The sequence below is a fragment of the Nothobranchius furzeri genome, chromosome 9 (assembly GCF_043380555.1).
Source record: "Nothobranchius furzeri strain GRZ-AD chromosome 9, NfurGRZ-RIMD1, whole genome shotgun sequence".
NCBI lineage: Eukaryota > Metazoa > Chordata > Actinopteri > Cyprinodontiformes > Nothobranchiidae > Nothobranchius > Nothobranchius furzeri.
This window is the reverse complement of record NC_091749.1, coordinates 35,313,299-35,329,027: the sequence shown is the minus strand read 5'-3', so window position 1 is coordinate 35,329,027 and position 15,729 is coordinate 35,313,299. Positions and strand designations below refer to the sequence as shown.

The window sequence follows — 15,729 nt, the reverse complement described above, 5'->3', positions numbered from 1 at the left end:
ACAAGGATTTGAACCCCGATTTCCCAGTCCCAGGGTGGACACTCTAACGCTAGGCCACTAACATTATCTAGTGTTATGCTGGAACTACCACCAGGGATAAGAAAAGCTGCAGCGTGTTGTATGCTCTGCTGAGAAGGTCATTAGGCATGTTTCCACAACAAGAACTTCAGCGTAGATTTACGGGAACCTCCCAACATGCGCTTGTCCCCACCTTACCGGGCCGTCCTAACGGCCGTTTTTCGAGCCGTTTTCAGGAACCTTCTGAGTACCTGCTCTGGAGTAGGTACTCCGAACGGCCCAGTGGAGTAGCTGAGCAGAACCTCCGGTTAACTCACGCTGATTAATTGGTTGTAACTCAGTAGGAAATGACATCAGAAGATGTCCAAAACAACCAGCAGCAGTAAAATCAGAACAGTAGCTGGTGAAGCAGAACAGAAGCAAAAAAATATCAGCACTGATTGCATTTAAAACCTAACTCTGGAAAACTCGATGGAATTCCCCCACAGCTGTTGGAAAAAACAGGGAAATTCCCCCCCAGACTTAATTAACAGGCTTGTCTCACAAAACTCAGAGCTGCTCTTGTCCTCTGAATGGCAAGGGCGTCAGTTTGTTTTCAGAATTGCTGGGGACAATAACCATACACTTGAGTGGGGTTTAAAAATTGCTGGGGACAATAAAGTAGGCTAGCACAGGGGTCTGCGGCTCTGTAGCCGCATGCGGCTCTTCCATCCATCTGATGCGGCTCTCTGTGCTTGTAAAATAATGAATGGATATTTAAATAAAAAGCTTTATATTTTACTGCATTAATTTTACATCTGTATGCTAATTCTAAATGTAAGGATTGTCTGCGTAAACCTGAACAGGTCCAACCCGGTCTTACTGTGAGACCGGGTTGACACAGCTGCCAATCACAAATTTTTCCGGGGACATGTCCCCGGCGTCCCCGGTTAAAATGACGCCTATGCTGAATGGATTAAATTATGTTATACTTTCACAAATTAAATGCTTTTAATATTATTTGGACGCTTTTTGGGGATGATCAGTGACATCACTCACTGCCAAGCAGTCGTGATACGCTGACATCTGTGCAAGTTCTGAAAGGGCTGAATTTGAATGGAGACACAACAGCTGAGAGCACTGGGACATCCCATCTCCTGATCAAATTCCCCATCCCAGGAACTACCTGGAGTTCTGGTAATGGAAACATGCCTATTGACTGCAAACTCCGCTCCATACAGGACACCTCCAGGACATTGAGGCGTGCAGGTCGGATAGCAGCTGACACGTGTCACCCAGGGCACAGTCTTTTTGACTCACTCCCATCTGGCATGAGATTCCGATCCATTCGAACCAGAACCTCTCGCCACAAGAACAGTTTCTTCCCCGTTGATCTCATCAATGACAATCCTAGGACTGCCCACTCCAGTCGCTTGGTTTCAGTTACATGACCCTGTGCTGTGTTTGTACCTGAACCATTCTGCTCTGATCAGTACCTACACCTTGTATATAGTAGCCACTTCTCTAATTATTGCCCCTTTTTATTATTATTTTATCATGATTATATTCGTACTTACTATATTTGCTTATCTCTTATCACACGACAATAAAACCCTTCTGATTCTGAAAAAAACATTTTGTTGGATCTGGGAGGAAATCAGAATAATTCAAATTGTTTGGACTAAACAGGAATAATTACAATGATAACTGACCTCTCATTAAACTAGTCATTGCAAATAATCCTTGTTTCACTTATTTAGTGGGCGGATGCGTTTGTTAAATTTAAAACTTCAAATCCAAGAAAGTGGGCAAACGGTCTTTTTGTGTGTGTCTCTGTGTGATCTGCTAACTAACTGTTGGAGTCCCAATTCCTTACCTAATAAAATCATTTTATATGTAAGTTTGCTAAAAAAAGAAGAAGATTGTTTTGTTTAAAGGTCTCAAAAACATAAAAAAATTAAATTAAAAACAGCATCCTTCACTTAAATGTATTGTAGTCATGTATTATTTTAAATTCAGTGTCTGAGGATTTGGTGCTGGGTTTGAAATTATGATTCAAATAAAAAATAAGAAATTGAACCAATAATAAACTAGCATTAATATGTTATTCATAATAGTAAAAAGTTAAAAAAGTAACTGAAAAGTTTTCAGGCACAAATATCCTACAAAGCAAAACTTGTAATCATAAACTTCATCAGTGGCAATAAAACAAACTTGTCTGGTTATATTTTTACATGACAGGTTTGTTGATTTAGAAATCTTTGGTGTCTTATGAAGGATATTTGCAAATTTGTACAATTTAGGGTATTAATAATCTGAAAAAGGACAGAGAGAGTGATCATATAGAGAATCATCTAAATTTATTTAGCTTAAAGTAACAACAGATAGTTTTTTTTTAACTTTAAGCAACAGCTTTAATGTTTATCTGCCTGGGGCACACCGGAGGCGAACGAGCCGCATCACGCCATCGCCATGCCCGCACCGTCATTTTAAATATCAGCCAGTATAGTTAATGAGAGTGGGCACACTGGGAGCGCTGTGTCGTGTCCCAGAATCGCCGCACCGCGGCTGGGCACCGAAGATGGGCGCCGCTGCTGTTTACGACATTGTAGAGTACTTCACAACTGACATTACAATGCGGAACGGCTTTACAGCACAAAGTGAACTGCAGTTTTGATAACTTTAAAGTACTAATGATCTTAAAACCTTCAAATAAATTTCTTACTTACCCATTTTTAATAAATTTGAGTCTCACAAAACATGACGGCAAGTCTGATCTCGTATAAACAATAGAGTCACTTCCTGCTTTCTGTTCTCAAGTCCCGTGTGATGTTGTGACTATTGCGCAGCTTTAAGGAGCGGGGCGGCGCGTCCTTTGTGACCACTTGTCCTCTCAAATCGCGGGCACGATGCAACGTGGCGATTCCGCCTCGGTGTGTCCCAGGCTTTAGTGATTGTTGGGTTACAAACTTGACCAGTTCCATATTTGACACCATTCTGCAGCCCTCTGCTGACCAAAAACCACAACTGATAGTTTTGTAAGTCTTGTAGGGGGCATTCTTTACCTGCTTTATGATTGTTAGCTGCAATGCTAGCGGTTAGTATTTTCTATTTGCAGATTGTCAAATAAAAACAAAAGAAGAAGAAAATAATAAGTCTGTTTTTTTCTGTTGACATCATGGAGAGCCTGGAAGTAAAAGTAAGAGAGTAATGTCTTTGGAGGGGCCTACACTAGTTTGAGGAAGCTGAATTAGGCTATAAAATCATGGATTGATGGTGACCTGGCTTTGTTGTTAAGTAATAATATTTTTGTACAACAGTGTGGATCCTTTTTACTTTGTGGTTTATTTTAGTATTAGTTAGAGCATGTTGGGGCTGTGATATACTTGATGTTTAACAAAGCAAATGCGTGTTTAAAATGGCTGCCACGCGTAACTTGCATTGATTTGAAGTGTAGTTTGTGCGCACCCCCCAAAATAATGTGATGCTTTCAAACGCTGAAATATACAAGTAACCAGTAGGGGTAGTTGCCAAAATGAGTGAGACACACTAACCACAGTGACTCCGTCTCTGGTTTAACGGTCTTTCACACCATCTATGATACCGCTGCTGTATTTTTTTCTGTTGTGATATCAAAATTAACCAGTTAGTGAGCTCTTTTATCGACCCTGTGTTTGTTTTGGTAGTTCCCACAAACTATCTGGTCTGAGTTCTATTGCCTCCATCTAAATAGGATAGATTATCCAGAGTTATCTCTGTAGTTATGCTGCTATAGGCTTAGACTGCTGGAGGATACACTGACCACTTTCCACACTTTGCTTTCTTCTACTATCTGCTCTTTAACTGCATTACTTTCTGCAATTTCAGCTGTTAACTTTATTTTCTCTCTAAGTGTTTTTCTCCCCAGAAGAAGCTACAACGATGTTCTGCTGAGCTGTGGTGGCCTCATGGAGGGGGCCATCATCTAGCACACTGCTGCTAACCACTTAAACATTCTCCCTCCCCTGATAATAACTTTTTGCTTTCCTTGACGTTGGACGTGTTACTGCTAGTTTACCCATTTAATTAGAGATCCACTAGGATAAATACAATAAAGTTGATCTCACCAAACAGAATATTTACTAAGACATCACAATAGAACTATAGACACATTATTGTGTGTGTGTGTGTGTGTGTACGTGTGCGTGTGCGTGTGCGTGTGTGTGTGTGTGTGTGTGTGTGTGTGTGTGTGTGTGTGTGTGTGTGTGTGTGCTCTGTCTTCTCGATCCCCAGTGAGTCGTGGAGGACGGCTGCTTATACTGAGCCAGGATTCTCTGGAGGTTTCTTCCTGTTAAAAGGGAGTTTTCCTCTCCACTGTCGCTGCATGCTTGCTTAGTATGAGGATTGCTGTATAGTCACTGACACTCGTCAGTGACTTGATGCAATTTGCTGGGTTCTTTATATAGGAAACATTATTTCTGATTGGCTTAATGAACTGACCTGAATTGGAATGTTTATTATGTGAAGTGCCTTGAGAAGACTCTTGTCGTGATTTGGCGCTATATAAATAAACTTGAATTGAATTGAATTGAATTGAGTTCCATAGTGTGCCCCTTGTGAAACACTCCAGTACTACAAGCAGGGCAGTGCCGTGTAACAACAAGTATGTGAACAAAGACGCAGCCTGTTGCTCACGCCAACGCCAGGTCAAACAGCAAGTAGGCTATATCATGGCCCTTAGTGTTAGCTTGTTGTGTTAGCGCTAGCTACAGCTGGGTTGTTCATGATAGTTCTTATTCCACTTACAAGCAGTAGAGCGGAGTAGCAGGAAACTGCTCACTGTTACTTTAATACCGAGTTCTTTTTTGTTGCTTCTGACATGGTTTTTGTAAACATTATATTTTATATTTGCGTGCATTTTAGTATCACACAAAGTGTTGACACCAGAGACTATATAATGTCTGAGCAGCATAACAATGGAAGTTATTTTTAGAATAGTAATTTGGGGGGGGGGGGGGGGGGGATAATGAAAATGATGAATACGTCATTTCATGTTTTTAATTACACAGTTACATTGTTCAACACAGACAATAACCTGAATTAGAATGTTTTACAGCTTCACACATCCAACAGAGCGAACAGTTAAAAAGCGGTATAGCAACAGGGAGGAAAGCATGCAAGAAATAAATACAAATGAGAATTCAATTCCTCTGGCACAGTTTACTTCATCTAAAAATGGCAACGGGACGAGAGAAAAGAAATAGGGCAAGGAAGATTTTGAAAGCATCAACCTTTCCCACAGAAACATGATTACTTTTTCTGTAATCATGTATTGCACAATACAGTATAGAATGCTCCCCTACACATATAAAACCATAAACCCCTTTTTCAGTTTATGTAAAGGTTAAAACAAGACCATCCTGAGCCGTGGCGTTTTGGAAAACAAGTGCTGTACTCATCGTTTTCCACTCTAGCTTTCTAGAGCCATCAGAGCCTGTTTCACAGGAAGGACGTGTCACCATCACATCGGACGAGCTTTGAAACTTCACCAGTAGAGCTACAGGTTGGGACAGACGGAGGCCAGTGCCACCCTGCTCATAACTGACCTCTCTAAACATGTGTTATTTTGTATCCATTGCACAGGTAAACAAATAAAAGGTGTTCCTCTTGTGAACATTTAGGAGACCCTCAGATGGTAATCACAACAGCGGAGCCCCGATCATTTGCCATCTATAATATCTTAACAGGAAAGTGTGATAATGACACCACAGCACTATTCATTATCAGGTAATGTCTGATCTTTTGAATCCTGCCCTACAAAAGTTTCACCTCAGAGAAGCAAAGTTTGCTCTTTCCTCCACAGCTTGGATTTTTAAGATTTCAGCCTCACAACCATGTAGAATTTTTCTACAACATGGACAAAAAAGAAAAAAAAAAAACACAAAACCAGTAACAAAAAGTGAAGCCCATCAAAGAAAGTTGCAGCTTTTGGTTGGATTTTGGTAAAATTTAAATGATCTACTGGGTTTGGTTTTGTTTAGTTTAGTTTGCGGGCTTACTCACAGATAAGACGGTACACACAAAACACCCATCTTGGACTGAAACTGCCATCACAATGTCAAGCTATCAAAACCAAGCTACAAATCTCTGCTTTATTTCTTTTCAGTCAATGTGCTGCTATTGTTTGCCTATGATGTTTCATTAAAGCTCTGAAGATTTCAAGTAGTTTGTGCAGAGGCATGAAGAAAAAAAATTCCCACTTAAATAAAACACACACACAGACACACGCACACACGCATTCACTTTATCTCTGCAAGGCTTTGTTACTATAAGAACATACAGTTTGCAGGCTTTTTTAAGGAAATGCTTCTGTTGTTTAAAGAGCTGCGCTACTGTGTAGTCAACGAGCGCTTTGATTACTTGAGAAAGAATCACACACTTCTGAAACTCAACCGGTTTGTCGTGCAGGCTGTTCCCTCCTGAACTCTGAGTGTGAATTATCAGATACTTTGGTAGACTGGAGTATTGGTTTCTTACAGAATGTTACAGCCTACAGCGGCAAATTCGGAGAACTTTGGTCTGTGCTTTCAAACGTGTAAGACAACGACCAGCACGTCATGGTTGGTTCAGTCTGGTAGTATGTGCACACGTGTCTAAATCCAAGCAACGTTTGGTGTTTTTGTCTAATGGATTCTGTACCCTACCCAAACCCTAACCCTTACCCACATCCTGAGTAATGGCAGTTCCATTCAGCGTGTACTCATACGATCACTTATGAGTGTGTGTCCGCGTCTGCTTTCAGCCCAGCTTTTTAAAGTCCAGGTCAGCCTCTCCTGGTGGTTAGCTGTATGCTCACAGGAGGTAGCTCATGTCATGGAGGAGAAGGAGGGGTGGGGTGAGGAGTGTTCTGTGGTAGGAGTGAGGACAATTTAGACATCAGGGGGAGAAGAAGCTCAGAAAGACCGAGGTCAACACTATAACACGGTAATCATAACACACACACACACACACACACATACACACACAAACACGCTACACACAGACGTATAGAAGCACCTTGCAGCTTATCTCCTTTGAATTTCAGGTCTCAGTCAGTCCAAAAAATTGATCTGTTTCTGATTAAAAAGCAAAGAGCAGTTCTTTTCCTCTCACGTTTGGTCCAAGTGTAAATGAGGCCAACCATGTCGGGTTGAAAGAATCGATAGAAAAGCTATTACCCTAGGTTGTTAGTGGAGTTTATGAGACAGGCAGGGAAAATTAAGAGACTGAAAGAGGTGATGCTGCCCTCTTGGCATGGAAATCTGTAAATCTGCAGCCTGTGATCAAATTACATCTTTAGAATATTAAAATGTCTTTTAAAATGAGCTTAACACTGGCTTTTTACTTTACCCTCCATTAATGGCTTGTCCTAGCCTGGCAAGCCAGACTAAATTGCAAAGCAAGAATTTGGTCTAGTTCACTAGGCTAGGCTTGTCCTGCACAACGGGGGGTAAATGTCAATCACACATGGTTAGACTGATGAGGACCAAGAGAGCTACTACAGTGGAACTTGGGCTGGAAAAGAAGGTTAGAAAACAGACGAAACTGGATGATTCCTAAAAATTTGACACGATCCAGGACCTTTAACCCTCTTTTACTACCAACTAGCCTTTCTATCAGAAGCAGACTAATACACGATGTTTAGTCCTCGTCTGCGGGCTGGATTAACGGCTGGATTACGTTATACTTTGATTTGAAATTTAAAAAAAAGCGTTAAACTTGTATGAGTGACAAAAGTTTTTAGAAACAAACGCACTGTGAGAAAGTCATAATCCGAACTTTAAAGGTTTTTGTTATTTGGCAAACACATTTTTGGACCTTTTTAAATACTATGTACATTCACATTAAGTTACTGATGTTACTTTAAATATATCTATATGTATCTATATTATATGACACCCTATGGGCAGTTGCTGAGGTTCCATTCAGTAGCTGAATTCTCTTCATATTGCACCTCCGTCCTCTCACTGTCTTACAATGCGAGCAATACAAAATATTCTACAAGAGGGGTTTCATCTCAGTAATATAGATACAATTCAAACAATAAGTACAATGTGGGACTTCCTTTCCTAAACAAGCATCCTCTCTCTGTTTTTGCTGCTCAGCCCAAGCCAGGATGAAAACAAAAGGTAAACAAAGTCCTTTTTTTGGATATACACAAGGGCAGCACGTGTGGCATCAGCAATGAGAGACGTTAATGAAAAAAGGAAAAGAGGAACAATATCTACAAGCAGGTTCAGCCCTCCGCCCAACAGGACCTGCTTTGTGGCTCTGTCCAAAGCAAGCGCGGGTTCAGGGTGGACGTGAGTCACGAGGCTGGGGAAGAGCTCAGAGGGGAGGAGTGGGATGAGGGGAGGTAGAAAGGGAGGAGAAAATACTTTTCACCTCCCCTTTTGCTAGGCTCTTTCAACTGTTAGTCATGCTTTGGAAAAAGGAGGGAGTGAATGTAAATGTAAGAGCAAATCCTTGAAATATCTCCTCGTTTTTAGCTTAAAAAACATCTTACAAACAATCTTTTCATACGCCTTCTCCAACAACGTTTTCAAGCTTGTGTTGAGGTTTTTTGGCGGTTCCGTTGCCTTAAACGTTTCTTCGTCTGCTTTGAGGCTGTGTAGCTTTCCTTTGTCCTTGTTGTGTCCTCTCTTCCATTCACAGAAGAACCACACTGTGGCAGGGTTTTCCATCCCAAAGTCTTTCTACGTAGGCAAGTTCACAGCATCGTCCATGCTCACTAGTCTGGGCCACGAGGATTTGCTGTAGTTTCTGTCCAGACCGCAGGAGGCAGCCCGATCCTCTCGGGGCTGGCTTTTCTGCTGAGGAGGTGTTGTTGCTTTACGTTTGGTTATGAGTGCTTCTCTTTATCGCTCACGTTTTCACTTTGGCAGTGTCATACAAAGGTTTGGATCGTGTTACTTTTTTCATCTTTGAATTTATTTGGGTTCGTTACGGTGCAGAGAGGTGAGTCCGGTGTAGATTTTCTTGGCTCGCTAGCAAGGTAGTCAGCAGTTTAAAATTCATTTATTTTTGTGTCATCAGCATCGCTATTATTCTTTATTTAGAATATTTGGACTTATTTTCCCTTAAAGCCAGAAAGAAACCTTTAATAAATACTAAGTTGTGTTTCTGAGGAATTAATCGCATCACAGGTTGCACCCCTTCCCTCGTACATTGTAAGGAAAGATCAAAAGGTCATGCCTTCTGCCTGCCTCTGTTGGGAAAGCATAGAAGTGCCACATCAGTGATCTGTCTGGACTGTTAGTGCACATCTCAGGGCTGGTTATCGTTCTTCCGTTGGTGCTTTGTCAAAGGGAAATCCTACCCAGGAGTAAATTGGCCGAGTTATCTAGTCAGTGCTGCCTCATCACAGCCCTTAACAATATTTACCGTGCATTCATTACTGAGGGCACATTTTCAAGTCAAAGCTCATGTTCTCAGCAAACACATTTGATATGTTTCTATGACAAGATAGCGGACACTGCAATGTGCATGCTTCACACTACATACACCCTGACTGGAATCTTTGTGTCTGTGGCTGCGGTGGTTAAAGAAGCAGAACTTCAAGAAGAGGCGAGAGAAACCGGTGGATTACTTTTGAAAATGAATCTGGAGTAAGAGGAAAGGGAGGAGTGTGCAATGAAGATTCCTCAGTTTGGTTTTTGTGTGGAGTGTGGGCACTGTCATTTCAGTAAGTGCAACGAGGTCCGGACGTCAGCGAGAAGTAGCGTCCAGTAGTGCAGGGGTCGCTGGAGTCGTGGAGCGAGAGGCACTGCTGGAACTGCTCTCTTTGGGGCTGGCAGAGACGCTCCCACTGCCGCAGCCAGCACCCCCCACAATACTGCTCTGGACTGCCAGGGACAGGGGTCCTGGAGGAGAGCACTCTGAGTGGGTCGGGGGAGCGCCGGAGGACGCAGACGAGCTGGTGGAAGAAGAGGGGGTTCCTAGAGGGACACTGCTGCCCCCTGGCAGCTCCTGCAGGCCTTGGCCACAGACGTGATGGTGTTTCTCCCAGTCTTTGTGCTGACAAAAGGAGCCACAGTAGCGAGCTGTGTTGCAGCCACTGCACGTCTCACTGGCTTTCCTCCCACAGTTCCAGCAGCTCTGGTGAGACAGGAAAGACGAAGTGAGTCAATAAAAATAGCACATCTCCTTGTCATAAATAAACATGTTTTAAACCAGTTTGTGTGTCTGAGGATGTGTTTCTGTTAGACTCGACACGGGGAGCTTTGGCCCAAGACAGCTGATTTGTATTACCAGCAGGTGGTGGTCATCTGCTCTGTAATGGTCTGAATCTGGAACTCTGCTCCAGCCATCTGGATCTGTCTGCTTTTATTCACACAGAGATCTGAGGTCTGTGCTTCTAAACAAGTTCAACAGGACACACGGTATAGATTTTCTTCTTCCGGCTCTTGGAGAGTACAGAAGCTTTTTTTCTCCTCTTCCTCCCTCCTCATCCCATGGCTCTTTGTCCTGTCTTTGTGTGCACGGTGCTTTCTGCATTTTTTCTGGAAAATGGAAATTGTTAAATATGGATCTGATCAGTTGGTCTCTCAACGCGATTGACAATATTGTTTCAACGATGAGAACGGGAGAAGGAGCTCCTGGATGCCCCTCTGGGACAGAGCCAGCTGGGTATATCATGGACTCCTGGAAACAGTGGAACCTGATCTGCCTCTCTCAACTGTCTGTAGAGGATTCTGAAGATGTTTGGATATTTGTCGTTTTGGTGTCGTATTCCTGCTGTTTGGCCTGATCAGTTATCTGGCTTACTGGAAAATTAACGAGCTTTCGAGGAATATTGGCTCAATCCCGGAGCTCAGGGATGGAATGCATCGCGCTGTGAACGCACAAACTCATATAATTGTCGAGATTAGTCGTAAGCTTGGAACTTTGGCTGAGAATCAGGCTCTGACCCAGAAGGTGGGTTCCATCAAGGAGCGAGTGGACGAATCAGCAAGGATTGGGATTGATTAATTACGCCATTATTGGATCTAGAGGGGTTGAAGACCAACAGAACTCTAAGGCAGAGAAAAATATCTCTGTCTGTCCCCAAAACAGTTCTTATCTGAATCTGGTGTCCTTGGAGCCCGTGAGGCTGAAGTGAAGAAATGTGGAATGCTGCCATTGCTATGGAAACTCTTTCTCCCTATCCCAGCCTGGGCAGGACTGTGACCGGTGAAGGCCGTGGAACCATATCTAGGAGTCAAACCCATTATCTCCCTCCCCTGTCCAAACGGAGGTGTTGAGCGCTGCTCCATGTGGCTGCACGCACTGAAGTGAGGAGAGTCCCAACCCTACCTCCCCGCCTAGCGGACACTTATGTTGTGTAATGTCTGAAGTCTGTGTGTATATCTGTCTGAGGTGGTTATTATTATTTATTTTTTGCATAGCAAAGCTACCCTCTCTATGGAGGGTAACTCTGAAGTGCCTTTTTTTCCCTCCCCCTGACTCTATCCTCATATAAACCCTCTTTATCATTACGGTAGCGCGACTCGGGTTGCAAATGACCACAGTCACCAATTCTTGTCATGTGTCTATGTATGTATGTCTGATCTCAGAATTGTGTGAACTGAAACTCTAATTTCCCTCTGGGATTAATAAAGTATTTTTGAATTGAATTTGAATTGAATTGAATTGAATTGAATGATCTAGCTTCACTAATTCTAAAATTTGGAATAGGCTGGTTTTCGACTCCGTTGGTCCAAACAGATCTCACATACCAGGAAGTCATTTTCTGTTGCTTCAAGGCTGCAGATGTTAAAATAAAACCTTATGTTTGATAACAGCGTGAGGTATGCAACACTAAAACCAAAGGTGGAAGCGTGGTAAATGTGGTTCCGTGTTACTCACTTCACTGGAGTCTTCCTGCTGGTTGATGACCGTGAGTGCATCCTCCGAAGCTTGTCTCTTGGCCTCGGCCAGCGCCCTCTCCATTTTAGACCGTTCTGCGGATATCATCTCATGCGCCTTCCTCTCAGCGTCCGACACCGCCTTCTGCAGCTCTGACATGGCCTGGCGCTTCACCTCGTTCACCGCCTCCTCTGAAAACACAGAAAAGAAGACGGAGGGGCATTAGAGCCGATGTCCTGTCCCATCTGCGTGGTCAGTCGTTATTTGTTGCAGTAAACAGATGCATCCAAACACTTTCAGATTCCTTGTTTTAATGGTCATTTTCATATGACAACAACTGCTTGAGAGAATTTTCTGCAGGGAGTGAATTATTTTCCAACAGTCGGCTCTCACATCTCCACACTAGGACCCCCTCCAGTGGAGGCGCCACCTTGAGGCCTTTGTGTTTGTCTAACATAAACATCTACGTATGAAAGAAGGGGTTTTGTTTTTCAAGAGGTAAATGTACAAACCCCTTCCCAGGAGGCAGACTAAAACAAATTCCCATCTCAGTTTGACACATCTTGCCCTCTTTTTTATTATCGGCACAAAGTGAATAAGCAATCTTTAGCGCATCGTTTCTCAAAAGTTTTTATTCACCCGTGAGCAGGGTTGCCAAATATACTCGACTCATTAGTCAAATGCTCCTGTAGCATGTTGTGCTCCCCAAATATGAATTCCTCATTTTCTTTACAAAAACAGGGACATTTTTAACGAATAAATGATGCAGCTTGCTCTTCCTCCAGATGTGCGAAGCAAACAGAGGCACACACACATGCAGACACAAATTACACTCACACAGGAGGACTGCCAGGTGTGTTAGACCAACCAAGTAGGAGGCGAGGCTGATACTGCTCCCTCCACTGCTCCCCATTTCCTCCTCCCCATATATGTCTGAGAGGAAACTCATAAATACCTGTCACTTTCCCTCGCTGCTTCGCTCAGTTGTTTCAAACCAATGTGCCACAAAAACGGGGGGAGTAGAAGAGCTTTCTCCACACATGCTTCTGTCCTTTTCTGTAAGAACTGGTGTCTACACTTGATTTCCATCCTTATATGCTAAAGAAAAGCTCTTCTGTAAATCCTGCAAATGCATCTCTCAGGGCTTCCTGTCATTCTGTCTTCCTGTCTCTACCTTTGCGCTTCATTTCTCCTCCTCTTTTCCTTTTCCTTCACACCGCTACCAACACCTCTCCTTCTTCTTTCTTCTCTTCTCTGCAAACACTACATGTATTATTCCAAGCTTCTCAATTATCTGGCCTAATGCATGCACCACTAAGATTAGTTTGCAAATTTAATTAATTCTTATCAAGGAGACGACATAGCAGATGCTGGGGCAATTAGCACTTAATGGAAAACACGGGGGCAGCAATATTAACGTTTTAATTCTGCTGAGATTCTGTAAGTCCATGAGATGTGTTATTTTTGTCTGCTTTTTTTTTCTTCACACTTCAGATCTCAGTTCTCAACCCGAACCAGACCAGAGAATACGTGTCTAGTTTTAATTAAAAGCTAGATGCGCTGCAGCTTTCAGAGGCAGACTACCTGGCTGCTGAGATAACGGTGACACGTACACGTGTGTGTGTGTGCGTGTATATATATATAATATACGATCACAGACACTAAAGGTGAGCTCTTGAGGGAGAGATATGTTACTCACCCTGCTTGTTTTGGAGGTGCTTTAGTGCTGGGGAGAGCGGGATGCTTGTAGTACCTGTATGAAAGACAACTGCAATTAAAAGAGCCTTTCCTGCTGGTGAAAATGCAGCACAGTATTCTGCCGACAGCAGCAGCATCTTTCCTCCGCAGGGTATTGGTGTATGAGTGCAACATAATAGTGCTGGGACTGAGTTTGAAAGGGGGCTGGGCCAGACGGCTCTTGGGATGGGCTCTGTCTAACATGCGGTATACCGGAAGGCCCCGATGATGCAGCGCTCCCGTCTGCTTCCTTTACAGAGCCGAGGAATGCTAGTTGACGTTCATTTATCTGTATATCTAAATGGATTTTAAGCCATTTTCAAGTGTGATTCTGAATAAAAGCTTTAAATAATTGCCATCTTATCTGACATCTAGAGGAACTGATGAAGAGCTGATGGCTAGTTCAAATACAGTCAAAACTAATGTTTTATTAAGCTGGGTGGACACTGTGCGACTTTTTCACTTTTTTGAGTCGATTTTCCACTCGTGCGAGAATCCACAAGATCGGGGCGACTTTTGCGCTGAGCGTCGTGTGGTGTACGGGGGTTACGAGAAGCGATTAACACCACGAGACCAGCAATCGTTAGCTCGCACAGACTTCTGGAGTGTTTGATATTTTGCTCGTTCCTCGTGAGGGTTGAAGCGGCGCTGCAAGCAGCTGCAACCCAAAAAGTACCAGAACCACTCACGGCGCATGCGCAATCATGCATCAACACCGCTTGCCCACTATTTCCCTAATAACACACGTTGTTCATTTTTGTTTCTACACGTTTTTTTTTACACACAACAGGATTGTCAAGAAAGCGTGTTTGTCGTGTTCATGTCAAATTAGACTGATCACAAAACACAGATTTACTTTCTTTATTTCGTTTTCCTCATCCAACCCCCATAAATCCCTGTGTGTCCTCCTGCAGCACTCCCGAAGGACAACAGGCAAGACAAAAAAGTCTGACGTGTTGAGTAAAAACTGCTATTTTTAGCATATTTTTAGGGCTGACGTGTTGCTAGCAGATGTACAGTGTGAGCACATGACTCTGGAGATCTGCCCTGCGAGGAAGTCGTACAGTTTGAGCTGAAGCTGAGTGCTACGAGTGAAAAAGTTGCACAGTGTCCGCCCAGCTTAACACTTTAAAGTGTCATGGGTAACTCGTTAAGCCTCACAGCTGACATGATAGAGATATCTATTTACTACTAGCATTAATATGAACCCATGTCTTCTTCTAATAATTCACAACATTTGCATCATCAGATATGAAATTTTAGAAATGGGAGCAGGGAGAAACTTTGATCTAGACTTTTTACTCATCAGTCCACCCCAAACACAAAAGCTATTTCTCTAAACAGAGGCCATCCAGGAAGCTATGTACGATGGATATCATAGTAATTTTGTTTTATAACTTTTTATTTAATTTAGACAAAAATCATCTTCAAAATGTCCAAAAATCCACATAGGTTGTGGGTCTGATTTTGACTAACATCAGCAAATAAGAAATTGTTTGATGTTTTGCATTTCTTTGGACAGAGGGACACCGGTTAAGCTCCACCCCGCGCTGCGCTGCTGTGGCCCATCGTTTGGCCTGGTGACTGCATTTTCACCGTAGCTTTAACTGCAGTGGCCTTTCATAGCGGTGACAAATGAACAGCATTTAGCCCTAATGACGCAGAAGGCCTCCGATCCTCTGGCCCGACACACCTACAGCTGCAGAGCCTCTGCTCTGCTCTGTTAGGGGCGAGGGCCACGAAGAGTGACGATGTGTACTGCTGTGTGCGGTCTGTGTGAGGTCGGTATTTCAAACGCAAAAGGAAAAAGGATGCTTACCAGCTTTCCTCCAGATCTCTTCAGGCAGGTATCCTGAGGGGGGCCGGTGTAAGAAGTCTCTATGGATCTCTGAAACAACACAAACGCCCAATGAGTTCTAAACAAATACACACACACACACACACACACACACACACACACACACACACACACACACACACACACACACACACACACACACACACACACACACACACACACACACACCCAGATCTTGTTTACAGTTCTATTTCTGGGACTAATACAAATGGTGTCAGGCAAAACCAGCTGATAAGCTGCCAACAACTTCTTTAACCCATTCAGAGGCGTAA

General features: G+C 43.1%; 1 protein-coding gene across 7 annotated transcripts in view; it reads right to left on the bottom strand.

The window, feature by feature from the left end:
* Positions 1-5,020: 5,020 nt before the first annotated feature.
* The window catches only part of cbfa2t3 (CBFA2/RUNX1 partner transcriptional co-repressor 3), a 49,655-nt gene continuing 38,946 nt past the window's right edge, over positions 5,021-15,729 (bottom strand). For 5 of the 7 annotated variants that reach the window (XM_054731855.2, XM_054731856.2, XM_054731853.2 and 2 more), the window contains 4 exons: positions 15,419-15,487; positions 13,562-13,615; positions 11,863-12,053; positions 5,021-10,113 (listed from right to left, as the gene is read on the bottom strand). In XM_054731855.2, the coding sequence (XP_054587830.2) occupies positions 9,724-10,113; positions 11,863-12,053; positions 13,562-13,615; positions 15,419-15,487 (704 nt within the window). In that variant the 3' untranslated portion in view covers positions 5,021-9,723. The remainder of the gene's footprint in view (positions 10,114-11,862; positions 12,054-13,561; positions 13,616-15,418; positions 15,488-15,729) is intronic. The other 2 variants (XM_054731857.2, XM_054731854.2) reach the window with 1 other exon arrangement.